This window comes from Hyaena hyaena, unplaced genomic scaffold (assembly GCF_003009895.1).
Source record: "Hyaena hyaena isolate Hyena2069 unplaced genomic scaffold, ASM300989v1 scaffold_92, whole genome shotgun sequence".
NCBI classification, from domain to species: Eukaryota; Metazoa; Chordata; class Mammalia; order Carnivora; family Hyaenidae; genus Hyaena; species Hyaena hyaena.
The window spans coordinates 1475075-1488928 of record NW_024080723.1 but is presented as its reverse complement, the minus strand read 5'-3'; the positions used below and the strand labels follow the sequence as shown (position 1 = coordinate 1488928).

The 13854-nt window shown below is 42.4% G+C and overlaps 1 protein-coding gene across 3 annotated transcripts in view; it reads right to left on the bottom strand.

Annotated features, from left to right (window-relative positions):
• The window catches only part of MYO1B (myosin IB), a 186536-nt gene that overhangs the window by 122858 nt on the left and 49824 nt on the right, over positions 1–13854 (bottom strand). For all 3 annotated transcript variants that reach the window (XM_039234690.1, XM_039234691.1, XM_039234692.1), the window contains exon 3: positions 12878–12993. In XM_039234690.1, coding sequence (XP_039090621.1) covers positions 12878–12993 — 116 coding nt within the window. The remainder of the gene's footprint in view (positions 1–12877; positions 12994–13854) is intronic.

Genomic DNA, 13854 nt, shown 5'->3' with positions numbered 1-13854 from the left:
ATCAGATGGCAATGACTCACCCATATCACGTTATCTTAAATAGCCACACGTGTTCATTTTATAACCTATGACTTAACATCTTAATACTTCAGTAACATTTTTAATGCAATTCTCTGTGGCCCCGGATGGGATTCTGCCATTTTCGATGTCCTTGTTTTTATCTATTATGCTATTCACATGGGCCAATTATGTATAAGCCTCCATTCTTAATAACGGACAAGACAGTTATAAACATAGAAGAGACAGCAACACTAAAGGACCAAATGTGGGCTAGGGCCTATGAATAGGAGACTATGTCTTTTGAAAGCAATCAAAGCAATAGTTTAAAAATGAGCAATTCCATAGAGCGCCTGGGTGGCTCAGTAGGTTAAGTGTCTGACTTCGGCTCATATCATGATCTCAACGGTTCATGGGTTCAAGCCCCACATTGGGCACTGTGCTAACAGCGATCTCAGAGCCTGGAGCCTGCTTCGGATTCTGTATCTCCCTCTCTCTCTGACCCTCCCCTTCTCACACTGCCTCTCTCCCCTTCTCACACTGCCAATCTCTCTCTCTCTCTCTCTCTCTCTCTCAGAAATTAAAAAAAAAAACATTAAAAAAATCTTAATAAATAAATAAATTTTAAAAATGAGCAATTCCTAAAGAAACATCCAAGAGCCTTTAGAGATCCCGCACTTCACGAAAATATAGAATATGAAAGTGGGAATGAATCCCTCTAACAGCAATCTGAAATCTTAATAAGGAGACAACCTAAGCATAAGCCTGCATGCATTTCCCAAAGGTAGAGAGATCCATGGTGCAAACCAGCCAAATCCTCCCTCCCTCCAGGTGCCTTCTAACTCTTTGCTGTGGAGGTGGACTGAGGAAAAAGATTAGTAGAAAATGTAGGCGTTCTAATTTATTCCTCTATTGCTATTTTTTTTACATTAGGCCAAGCCATCTATAAGGCTTAGGATGTTCCTAATATAACTGTGAATATGATTTCCAGACCTCAGGCTGAACACCCATGCATCCAGACATTGAACCCCACCTCAAGGGAATGGCTTCATAGCCAAAGGAGTGTGCATCCTTTATAGAAGTCAATAATTGCTGAAATTCAGTATATTGATTTTGAAAGTCTGTATCGCATGTTTTGCCTTCTGAATAATATGATTGATTACCAATAGCGACTAGAGGTTCTGTCATAAAACGTAATGAATTAACATTTGTTTCCACTTATAAAGTCATTTCAACATTCAGTCATTTAACACCCATTCATTAAAACACTGAATTTATACACATACATATTTAGGCATATTTAACAAGTCTGAACATTTTTTCCAGTTGGTGACTGAAAATGCAAGATGACAATTTTTTCAGACACATAAGCTTATAATTTTAAGTACTGCCCTCATCTCAAATTCTCCTCTATTACTTAGGAGTAAGCTTCATAACCCTTCAATACTCCCAAGGATTCAAGTAGACTGGTATCTGAATGTTTTATTTAAAACAACAAAAAAAGTTCTACATGTAGCTATCATCTCAACCTAAACACCTTTGCCCTTCCTAAGATTCCTGGCTCACTGTGCGTAGCCCAAACTGGCCTTTTGCTTCATCTTCTACATAGTTACTACACCACAGCAGCCACCTAGTTCTTGAATTTCTTCTGCAAGACTCAACACAGATGGCGCCTTGAGAATCCCTGAACCCACTAATTTTTCTGTACTTCCCACTTGTTCTCTGTCATTGCAAGTATGCCATTATATTAAAATGACCCGTTTATGTAGCCAGTCCCCACTCCCTCCACCTAGGCTGGAAAATTCTCAAGACAAAGACCACGTGTGCCTTTTACACACAGTTTGTAACAAAGAGTAGACCCCCAAATTCATTCATTCATCCGCTCACCCAACAAATATTTACAGAGTGCCTGCTCCTTGTCAGGCGTCATTCCAATTGCTGTGGGTACAGAGGTATGCGGAATAAACAGAGCCCTGCTCTCATGGAGATGATATTCCAGCCCAGGAGACAAACAATAAAGACATCAGGGCACCTGGATGGCTCAGTCGGTTAAGCGTCTGACTTCAGCTCAGGCCATTCATGGGTTTAAGCCCAGCATCTGGCTCTGTGCTAACAGCTCAGAGCCCGGAGGCTGCTTCAAATTCTGTGTCTCCCTCTCTCTCTGCCCCTCCCCCACTCATGCTAGGTCTCACCCTCTCTCTCTCAAAAATAAATAAACATTTAAAAAATATTTTTTAAATAAAGACACCAATGAATGAACACCTAGTGAAATATCAGATAACAATCAACAAAGAAAAGTAAAATAGTCTAAGGAGATGATGCATGACTGGGGCGGAGACTGCTATTTCAGGCACTGTTATCACTGACATTTAAGGCACTTCCTAACTGGGGCACCTGGGTGGCTCAGGTGGTTAAGCATCCAAGCATCTGGCTCTTGATTTCAGTTCAGGTCATGTTCTCACGGTTCATGAGTTCAAACCCTGCGTCAGGCTCTGTGCTGACATTGAGGAGCCTATTTGGGATTCTCGCTCCCTCTCTCTCTGTCCCTCTCTTGCTCACACTCTCTCTCTCTCAATCTCAAAATAAATAAACAAACTTAAAAAAAAAAAAAAAAAAGACAGTTCCTAACTGAAGTAAGAGAACAAATCAGCTCCTATATGAGGGAAAGGTACCGGAGAGTGTTTGGCATGTGAGAGGAGCAGCAGTGGGGGGCCACTGTGACTAGAGCAAAGGGGGTGGAGCAGAGAAATAACATTCCCAGTCAGCTGACCAGTGCCTGCATCAAGCGGAGGCCTGCAGGACATACATGAGCCACTACAGGTTTCTGAGCAGCAAAGGAAAACAATATGATGAACATCTACAAGAAAAATCACTCTATGGGTCGCCTGGGTGGCTCAGTTGGTTGAGTGTCCGACTTCGGCTCAAGTCTTGATCTCACAGCTCCTGAGTTCGAGCGTTGCGTCAGGCTCTGTGCTGACAGCTGGCAGCCTGGAGCCTGCTTCAGATTCTGTGTCTCCTTCTCTCTGCCCTTCCCCTGCTCACGCTCTGTCTCTCTCACTCAACAATAAAATAAACGTTAAAATTTTAAAAGAAAAGAAAAAGAGAAATCACTTTGGCCAGTAACTATAACATTTGTGGACAAAAGATGGCTGAGGGGTAAGGTGTGGGAGGAGGAGACAATAGTAGAATTGAAGTAAGGAGACCCATTAGGAGGCTTCTCCAATAATCTAAGCAACACAAGATGGCGGCAATGGAGGTAGTGAGGCTGGGTATATAAAGGTAGAGCTAACACGACCTGATGATGGAATGAATGCGGGGTGGGAGAGAAAAGAAAGAAGGGGTGTGGCACGAACAGCCAAAGAATGGTGCTGTCACCAGCTGAGATGGGAAAGAGGAGAGGGAGAAGGCCAATCTGAAGTCTGGTTTGATACTTTCTGAAGTCTGAGATGCCTCTGGGACAACCAAGCAAGTATGAAGAAGAGGTGAAGATGCCAAATCACCAGGAGCTCAGGGAAGAAGTTCAAACTAGAGACCTAATTCTGGGTGCATCAGCACACAGGGGGCATTTAAAGCCTACATAGGCTCATGTAACTAATGCCTACAGGAAGAGAAAAGTAAACGTCCAGAACCGGGACCTTAGACGTGCTAACATTCAGAGGAAGAGGAAGAGGAACATCCCACGGAGGCCAGAGACGGAGAGGCCAGCGGCTAGGGGAAAACAGGAAAAGTGTGGAGGCCAGAAAGCCAAATTTTTAAAAGAGGATTTCAGGAAGGAATTGGTCACGGTGTCAAATGTTACTGATACTTAAAGGAAGATAGATAGGGTTCAAAATTGACAACTGGATTTGACAACATGGAGGTCCCAAGTGATCTTGAAAAGAATAGCTGTAGTGAGTGGGGAGATAAAAGTCCAACCCAACAAGTATATGCAACTTCTGCAAAGAATTTTATAACAGAAGAAAACTGTTATAGCTAAGAGTCGTGGAATCACAAGAACCATTAAGTACTATGTGTTGGCGGGAAGGGAAGAGAGAGAAGGAAGGTTGAGAATATAGTTGAGAGAAAATCCTAGAGAGATGTCCTTCAGGACTACAAGAAGGGCTGGATGGGATCCAGGGCCCATGTGGAGGGGGCGCCTGAGGCGCGGAGCTGACAGTTGGGTCTTTATGACACTCAGTGTTTATTGAGTTGAACTGGTGAACTACCCTTAAGATATTTCTTGGAAAAAGGAGGCCCACTAATTCCGGTTTCCACAGCAGCATAGAGAAACTCCAACATCAACTTGGCTTTGGGAAGCTAACGCTCAAGAATGATGCGTGCACATGTGCACATCTGTGGTGTAAGAAATGTATTTGGTCTCTGTCTCTGATTCCTAGCACAGAGCTCCTGAAACCCTTGGAATTTCCTGAGTAATAGGAATGTTCTTTGTTACTCAGAACAAATGCCTTTCACCCACACCTGAGTTTATGCTATGGAGGTGACTCATGGTGGACCCCTTAGGTGGCTTCAGGATGAAGGCTGCTAACCAGAAAGACCAAATGCATGATGACACAGTGGGAACTTCCAGTCCCAGCTCCCCACCTCAGGGAAGGGAAAGAGGAGCTGCAGACTGGGTTATAAAGACTTCTGAACAAGGAGATTCAGGGAGCTTCGGGTTGGTGAAGTACTGATGTGCTGGCAAGATGGCATGTCCGGAGAGGGCATGGAAACTGTGTGCTTCTCCTCCACCCCACACTCTGCCCTATGCATCTCTTCCATTTGGTAGTTCCGGGTTATATCCTTTACAATAAGCCAACAGATGTAAGGTATTTTCTGAGTTCTATGAGTCATTCTAGCAAATCACTGAACCTAAGAAAGGTTGCGGAAACCCCCAAACTGGCAATCAGCTGAGTAGAAATGTGGGTAGCCTGGCCACTCCACGTGCAGCAGGCATCCGAAGCAGGGCTGTCTTGTGAGACTGAGCCCTTGACCTGGGAAATCTTCCCTAAATGGGAGTAGTGTCAGAATTGAAAGGATGGTTAGGCATGCAGTTGGTATCCCCACTTCCACGTGGGGATGGGGATCCCTGAGACAGGCAGGAGTTGGGAAGGAAGACATTTTGGACAATGCGGGCAGCAACAAGACCCTGCTGGGGCTGGTACACTAGGGCTGTCTACCCCAGGACACACTCTTGTCTCTCCGGTCTCCTAAGTGTGGGACCCGACACACTTTACTGAACTCTGTTTCCATTCTGTCTGGCTTTGCTAACTGCCCCAGACTGGATGAGGACTAGTATTTGCTGATCCCTGTTAGGCAAACTCCGATACGGCTCCCTTTGCCCTTCCTACCTTGTCCTTCTGCCACACAAGTCCTAGCAACAGATCATGGCCGTGCTTCTCATCCCCTCGCCACCTACCCTAAACACACTCTCTAGACAGGGCTCCCCCACAGGGGCTCCAACTATAGTTCTCTTTGTTGGGAGTGAAATGTTAGACTAATTATTTTCAGGACTGAGGCCTCCGTGCCACTCCTTTGGATGAAACAGATCTTTTCTAGAATGTGGTAGAATTTCTCAGGGACTGTTAAAGACCTCTAACATTCCAGCAGGAAGAAAACTATTTCGCTAAGAACAAACTTTTCCCTTTAAGAGGGTGTCACTGAAATAACCCTGTATGCTGGTAAGCATGTGTGCTCGGCACTGCCAAGGCTTCTCAAAATGAACTTCCAAGTCTACGATGTGCATTTTGTGAGAAGTGGTATAAATTCTATTAGGGATCTAGAAATTAGGAATCTGAGACTTCTCAGACATACAGAAACAATGAATGTATTCTTCTATCACAATGATTTTCATGATAAAAGCATTATGGTGGCATAGATCCAACCTTCCAATTTTAATTGAAAACGGTTCATAATCTGAAAAAGAAATTAGCTGAGGTGTCTTTCTGCCAGGAACATATACCCAATAAGACAATAAACTAAGGGGCGCCTGGGTGGCTCAGTCGATTAAGCATCTGACTGGACCCTTGATTTACACTCAGGTCACGATCTCACAGTCTAGGAGTTTGAGCCCCACATCGGGCTCCACGCTGACAGTGTGGAGCCTGTTTGGGATTTTCTCTCTCACCTCTCTCTCTTTCTGCCCCTCTCCCTCTCACTTGCAGGTGTGCTCTCTTTCTCTCTCTCTCAAAAGAAATAAATAAACTTACAAAAAATAAAACAAACTGAGAATAAAATCTTGAGCACCAAAGGTAGGAAGTCAGTACATGGAGCTTTATAAAAGCTGAATCTGGGCTAAGCCCAGAAATGTTTCTTCTCACCACAAGCCCAGGAAGCCTTCATTTGAAGAGCTGTCCTTCACCCACTTCCACGTCACTACTGCATGGCTAACAGATAACTACGTAGTCTCTCTGAATCAAAAAATTTTCTAATCCATGGTTGTCCAGAATCAAACAAGTATCTGCCAAGACTAAAAGCAAACACGGTGACTGCCTTCTGCTCATTTTGACCCATGAGAGTCATGCAAAAAGATACCAGACAACTTCAACTATTTTCACAATGGTGTCATCCCACAGGAAATGTTAGCTTAAGGAGCCTACACCGGAACTCAAGACAGAGTGCGGACTCTGTCCTGCACAAGTCACTTGCGCAGGTCAGAGGTCTCCACAGATGCAAAACCTTCCAGACCACAACCTATCAGCTCACAAACCACCCGAGAGAACGGGGGTCAACAGTGCTTTCTAAGACAACTATCTACATTCCCTTTGCCTTCCACAAAAGCTTCCCTCCCTTTGCTCTGTTTCCCTCCTAACTGATGGTTGGAACAATCTTGGTTTCTGTATACTTAAGTCAGAAGACTGCCTCCCCATCAAGGAGACAGGAATTTTATCTGCTTTGCTCACCACTGCATCCAGTGTCTGACAGGGAGCCTGCCACATGGGGAGCGCTCAGTAAATATTTGCCCAGTAAATGAGTAACTTTCCAAAAGCAGTAAGTAGAAAGAATGCTATATGGGAAAGCACCACATCAGTTTCTGCACGTGGTTTTTGGAGAGGTACAGAACCAATTAGATGCTCAGTTATTCTAAAAGTGAAATGAGAGAAATAATACAAAAGCCTCAGTAACATCAACCAACTTTCTCTCTCTCTCTCTCTCTCTCTCTCTCTTTCCTTCAGAAAGCACTTTTGGGGTGCCTGCGTGGCTCAGTAGGTTGAGCATCCGACTTCAGCTCAGGTCATGATCTCACAGCTTGTGGGTTTGGGCCCCGCGTCAGGCTCTCTGCTGACAGCGAGCTCAGAGCCTGGAGCCTGCTTTGTATTGTGTCTCCCTCTCTCTCTGCTCCTCCTCTATCCATGCTCTGTCTCTCTCTGTCTCTGAATAATAAATAAATGTAAAAAATTTTTTAAGAATTTTTTTAAAAAGAAAGCACTTTTGCATTCTGATACATAAGCAACCTCTATGAGAATTCAGGATCTAACTGTCCTCAGAGTCCTCAAAATAAATACAATTTTATTCAGAGAAAGTCAAGTCTGCTGTGGAGAAAAATACTGATATCCTAACAGGGACAACATCTAGATCTTCTGTCCTGGACCTTTGTCCTAAGCTCCGGACACTCACAGCACTAGTATATTTTGAGATATGGCCAGAAATGTTCTTTATAACATTTTTCTGGGTTACTTTGAGTACAAGGATAACAGGAGTAACAAAGACTCAAAACGCACAAGCCTTCCAGCAATGTCATTCTATGGGCAATGGCATGTGGTCCTATCAAATCAATCTGGCACAGGATTAGGGGTCAAAAGTTCCCTAGTGACAGAGGGGCTCATGTCTGGACCACTGATACGAGCACTGTCCAAATCCTCCATCACTTTCCCATTTTTAGGTGAGAATAACAAAAGTTTTCAAAGCTTTAAGCCACTTTTCTCAGTTTTTAAAGTTTGTCGCAGGGTTTTTTTTCATTCACTAAAAGGGAAAGACTGCTGCTTCAAACAGTGCTTGTAACACCCCATGTAATTAATATGGCTGCCACGTTCTATCCTAAGCTAAGGACACATTTCAACTTTCTCCTGGGTGGTGACCACCAGAAGGGGTTGCTGGCAGGGACTCCAACACTCTACCTTCTTCCTTCCCTTCCCGTGGTTCCTTGGCTAGACTCTTGAGGTAAGCGCTCTATATTATAAATAAATTGAATCTGAACACTGAGGGTTGCAGGGCACCATAAAAATAGTGGTTTAGCTTACTTTTTTACAAAAATGTGAAGAAGTTCCCATGATATTCCACGAAATTTTGAATAAACCCTGTAAATACCCTACCAAGAATAGTTTGATTTCATTGAATTGCCAGAGATGAGATAACACAAGTAAAATGTAATGAAAAATTACTTAAAACCTCTTTTGTTCTATTGTCACTGGACTCTTAAGAGAAAAGCACTGAGAGCGTCACAGAGATATTCAGGATAAGATTCCTGATCTACAGAACCTTCTATCCCATTAAAGAGGATGACACAGAAACATGACAAACCACAGTAAGAAAAGTGGGGCGTGAGATCACAGGCGGTTTGGTAACTCAGAGGCAGGGGAGGTCACCTGTGGGCTGGGCTTTCAGACAGACCCGAGGAGACCGGCAAGGTTTTAATGACAGAGATGGGTAGGCAGTAAGAGGAGTGGAAAGGAGGAGACATAAACGGCTGGGACTCGGGAGGAGGTTCCATGAAGGAGGTTGCTGGAGTGCGGGGGTCTAACTAAGGCTAGACTGTGTGGAGCTTGAACACGAAGCCATGGAACTTGGGAGTTCACTCAAATAGTAATAGGGAGCCCAGGAAGGTTTCTGGGAAGGGAAGTAGCATGTGCTGATTTTAGGAGGATCCACAGGATGGTGATAAAGTGGTATCTAGTGCTGCAAGATCAAAAGGCAACCATCCACCAAAAGGCAGTGGATTGGTGCTATTCTGAGTGAGAAGAGATTAAGTAGTTCGATTATTCCCATCCCTCCTCTGTCATTCTCGCCTGTCTCAGGTTGGCTGACCTGAGGCAGTTCTCCAAGAATGCAGTTCCTGAGTTACCTGAAAGGTACTAAGCCCTCACCGGCTACATAAAAAAATTCCTTATGTGCCAAGAACTTTAAAATCACATCGGAAAGACACTCCTTACACAAACAGAAAGGCAAACGGTGTCATCTAGGCTGCCCCATGGAGGCCTTCTTTCTCCAGGCATGCCGCCCAATGACAGCCTACTCAAGGGGGGACTCCAAACATAAAGGGGACAGGGGCCCAGAGAAAAAGAGAGAAGGGGTATAACAACACAAGAGAACCTTTGAAAAGGAGTATAGGTAAGAAACCACTGTTTAGTTTCATTTTTCTCATTCTATACACGTCCGCTATCTTAAAGTCACATATTTACGTGAAATATGCAAACTGTTCAGTTGTCTGACATTTAAAAAAAGATAAGAGGCCCCTGGGTGGCTCAGCATCTGACCCTTGGTTTATGCTCAGGTCACGATCTTACGGTTCGTGGGTTCGACCCTCATTTGGACTCCGTGCAGACAGTGTGAAGCCTGCTTAGGGTTCTCTCCCCGCCTCCCACTCACACACTCTCTCTGTCACAAAAAAAAAAAAAATTTTTTTTTTGTTTAAAAAAATAAAATAAAGAAAGATAACTTCTGGACACCTTTAAAAACACACGAGCTCTAAGGGCAATATGTGGATGTTTTGATAACTCACGGCAACAACAGGTCAAGTTAATTTCCAAATATAATCTGAAGAAAATTAATTGGCAAAATTCTCAAAATATATGTGGTCTGAGCAGCTATTTAAGATTTTTCTTCAAACTGGGACCAAATTCTTGAAATAGTTATGGCTAGAATGCATCAAAAGCCTGAAGTAATCTTATCTTTTTTTTTTCTAAGTTTATTTTTATTTACTTTTGAGACAGAGAGAGAGAGAATGCATGCCCGCAAGTGTGGGGTGGGGGGGGTGGGGGGGAAGGTAGGGCAGACAGAGGGAGAAATAGTATCCAAGGCAGCCTCTGCACTGTCAGCCCAACGCAGGGCTCAAACCCACAAACCATGATGAGGTCATGACCTGAGCCAAAGTCAGACTCTTAACCCACTGAGCCTCCCAGGGGCCTCTCATTTTATCTTCTAATACTGCAAAACTCCTATCTGAGAATGTCAGACTAGGTTTTAGCAGGAAATCTAGGTATCACTGACCCTGTTTCAGACACTGTCAAAGAAGGACATTCACAAAGAATAATGCAGGAAAATGCCTTAAAGGAGGAAAATGTCCCACCATGGAAGAGAAACTGGGAAGAAAGAGTGTGTTAGAAGATTCGAAACTGGTCCCACACGCAATAATTACGTTAATCACTGTGAATAGCAGCTGCCATCACTCACTGCAGGGCTGTAGCCCATTTCATACTGAGCACTTTCCATATGCCAGATAATTATCTAAATATCTACTAGATAATTATCCCTCACAAAAATCCTAGGAGTTAATAATCATTTTTCCAGTCAATAGAGCAAACTGCTTAATTTCCGAGTTGAAGTGTTTTTTTTTTTCAAGTAATTTGCTCAAGATTACATAGTGAGTAAAAGTGAAAGAGTGAAAGTCCTGTTAAATATATTCTCATCTGAACTGACTTTCAGATGCTGAGAGTATTGTGGTGAGCTGGCATGGCAGGTGAGGCAGACATGAATCAAATAATCTCAGAGCAAGGTTAAATTTTAACTGTGACAAGGGTAATAGATCTGACCTTGGCAGGGAGGGGGTGACGGCCAGTTCTTCCCTGAGGAGGTCTAATGCAATCTGAGACCTAAAGAAAGAACAGGAGTTGCCTGAGGGTGGAAGGGGAGGGAAAAGCATTCCAGGCAGAAGGCACAGAATCTGCAAAGATGACATAGGTGGGAAGGAGTATGGTGAGGACTGAAGGAACAAAGGGAGATGGGAAGATGTGTGATACAAACCTAGCAAATTCAGACTCATTAGGTAAACTTGGACTTTGCACAGCCACCCCATGCAGTGCTTTATAGACCATGGAGAAAAGTTTTTGTCACCTAACTCAATCTAATAAACATTTCTTGAGTTAAAAAAAATTGTCTTTATTCTAAGTGTACATTTGAATTTATTTTATAGCTGATTGTAGCTGTTTTCCTTGGGGAGTAAGAGGGGTAAACTAGGGATAACAGTGCCACATGGACTCTTAGAAAAAACTTCACGGGAGGGGATAAAAATGGATATTATAGGGCGTGAACCTCTATGTTCTAGAATAGACATCTATTATATATCTAAACATCCCCAAACTGGAGATTAAAGCTGCAAATGGAAGAAGGATGGTCTCTGGAGATAAATGGAGGCACAGCTAAGGTGACCCTGGGGTGCCTCATGTGTGGACAGAAGTGCACAGTAAGAGCCCTACCATGAAAATAGTGGAATCCATTTCTGGCTGAGAGACACAGCAGATGACTATTTTCACAGCCCGGTTCCCCACCATGAGCTGTGTGGCTTTGGTAAAACTTGCCCATTTGTAACAGTATGTACCTTACAGAGTTATTTTAAGAATACAATGAGCTATCATACATGTAAAATATTTAGAGCAGTACTTGCACATGGTAAGTGCTCAATAAATATGAGCCATGATTAAATTATTAAGACTATTTGCAGTAAAGATCACGATTTGCAGTAAGCAGTGAAGGAAAGGAAAACATCTGTAAATACACATCTAAGACATGTTCTCAAACTCGCCCGTACTTCAGTATCACCGGGAAAGCTTGTGAAAAGTGTAGATTCCTGGACTGTTAGAGGAAAGCCCTATGAAAACAGATATTTCACAAGCTTCTAGAGGATTCTAACACAGCCTATCCAAGCATCTTACCTTGGGAAGCACGGCTTCAAGGCTGAGAATTTAAAATAAATATTCAGGCATCAAATAAAGTATTTCACAACAGGGACTTCACTATGCGGATAACTTTATAAAACAAATTTCAAAACAAAATGAAACAAGATGACTTGCAAAATCTACTTCTAGAAGAAAACAGAATAATCAGAATCCACTTGATTGGTAAAATAGATAACATTTAGCTTTGAACAACCATTTTCAGGAATTATTTAAATCTTAAGTTCCAAGCAGTCCCAAAATGCCACTATACGCTCCATTAACAAGAGAAACATCTAAGACAAGGGTATGTATATCCTTTAATTATTAGCTTTTACTTTCTGTCAAAATCAATAGAGCCTATAGCTGATCTTCAATCACAGAGAGAAAATTCTTTCCTGCTAGAACACAAGTAAAACTCTGCAAGCTCTTTCACTTTAGTGCAGGCTTTTCAACCTTGGCACTATATGATTATTGTAGATTATTATTAACCAAAATTCTTTACACTAACAAGTGACCTTCAGCAAAATCAAACAAGTGGCTAGCTTCAGGGAAGGTGAAATCATTGGTCTGATATACACATCTGGTGAACAAAGTCTATGAAGATTATAAACTGAAGGTACCATTTCTTCCTTTTGCTCAAAACCATTACACAACTCAACACTTGGAATCTTTCTTGACCCAACCCATGAAAATGCTGCTTGGGCTCTTTAAAAGAATAAACAATGCACATTCTTGTTTTATTTGCAAAAATAATTAGCAACAGCTGTTACTTATGCAAAATTTTTAACAGAACATATTTTACATACTGAACCCAAATATTTCAGAACTTAAAGGCCTTGACGCCAAATGAAGTATTTTGTCTTTTTTTTTTAATTTAAAATAAGGCATTGACAATTAACTTCCACATTCCTTTATCTAATTTTAAAAAATGACGAAAACATTTCTCTGAGACTCAAAGGAAACAGCTGGACACATCTGTCAACTACACATCTCGGGAGTGAAAGAGAAACTCAGTGCTTTAATACTGTACTTACATGTGAGGGCTCAGTTCATAAAAATTTCTATTCCTGTAATCTTCCACTTTCTCTGGTGAATAAATGGGCAATGACCGGTATGGGTTAACGGATATAACCACACTTCCAATGTATGTCTGCAAAAGGAAGAAGAAAATATCCCCGGGATTACACAGGATGCATTTTAACATCTTAAATCTTCATGTCTCATGGTTTCATCCTCCTGAAACACAAAACTGTCTCTACGGCTTGACCATTCATACTTTTCAAGAACATTTAGTATCTATGAAGACAGATGGCCAATAGTGCTTATTCATTTTGCTGATAAATAGAAGGCACAGATTTGTACACTGAAAATACCTTTCAGAATAAATCTCCAGATTAATTTACGATCTTGGATTAAGAGTTCTCTAAAATTCTGTGACGCATGCCAAAAATTTTGTCAGCAGCCACAGCTAATTTTGAGCAACAGCTATGCTCTCTCCTCTTCCGGTTAGAACTGGTGTTTTCCTCTCTCATCTTTACCCTCCCATTATGTACTGTAATGTCAGAATTTAATGTACTTTCTAAAGGAGAACACAGTTATTTTTTTTAATGTTTTCTTTATTTCTGAGAGAGAGACAGAGCATGAGCAGGGGAGGGTCAGAGAGAGAGGGAGACACAGAATCTGAAACAGGCTCCAGGCTCTGAGCTGGCTGTCAGCACAGAGCCCAACACGAGGCTCGAACCCAAGAACTGTGAGATCATGACCTGAGCTGAAGTCGGACGCGCAACTGACTGAGCCACCCAGGCACCCCTCGGAGAACACATTTAATGTCGAATATAAATTTAAGGTAGAATTTAAATTTAAATGTACTTTTGGAGGGACCAATACTATATTTTAGCACACATTAACCCTCTCATACTACAAACTGGAACACTATTCATCTTCCCCTCCATTTTGATCTGGAATTCCTGGCAAGAAGAGTAGTCTGGTTCAGCTCATTTTGTACAAAGAC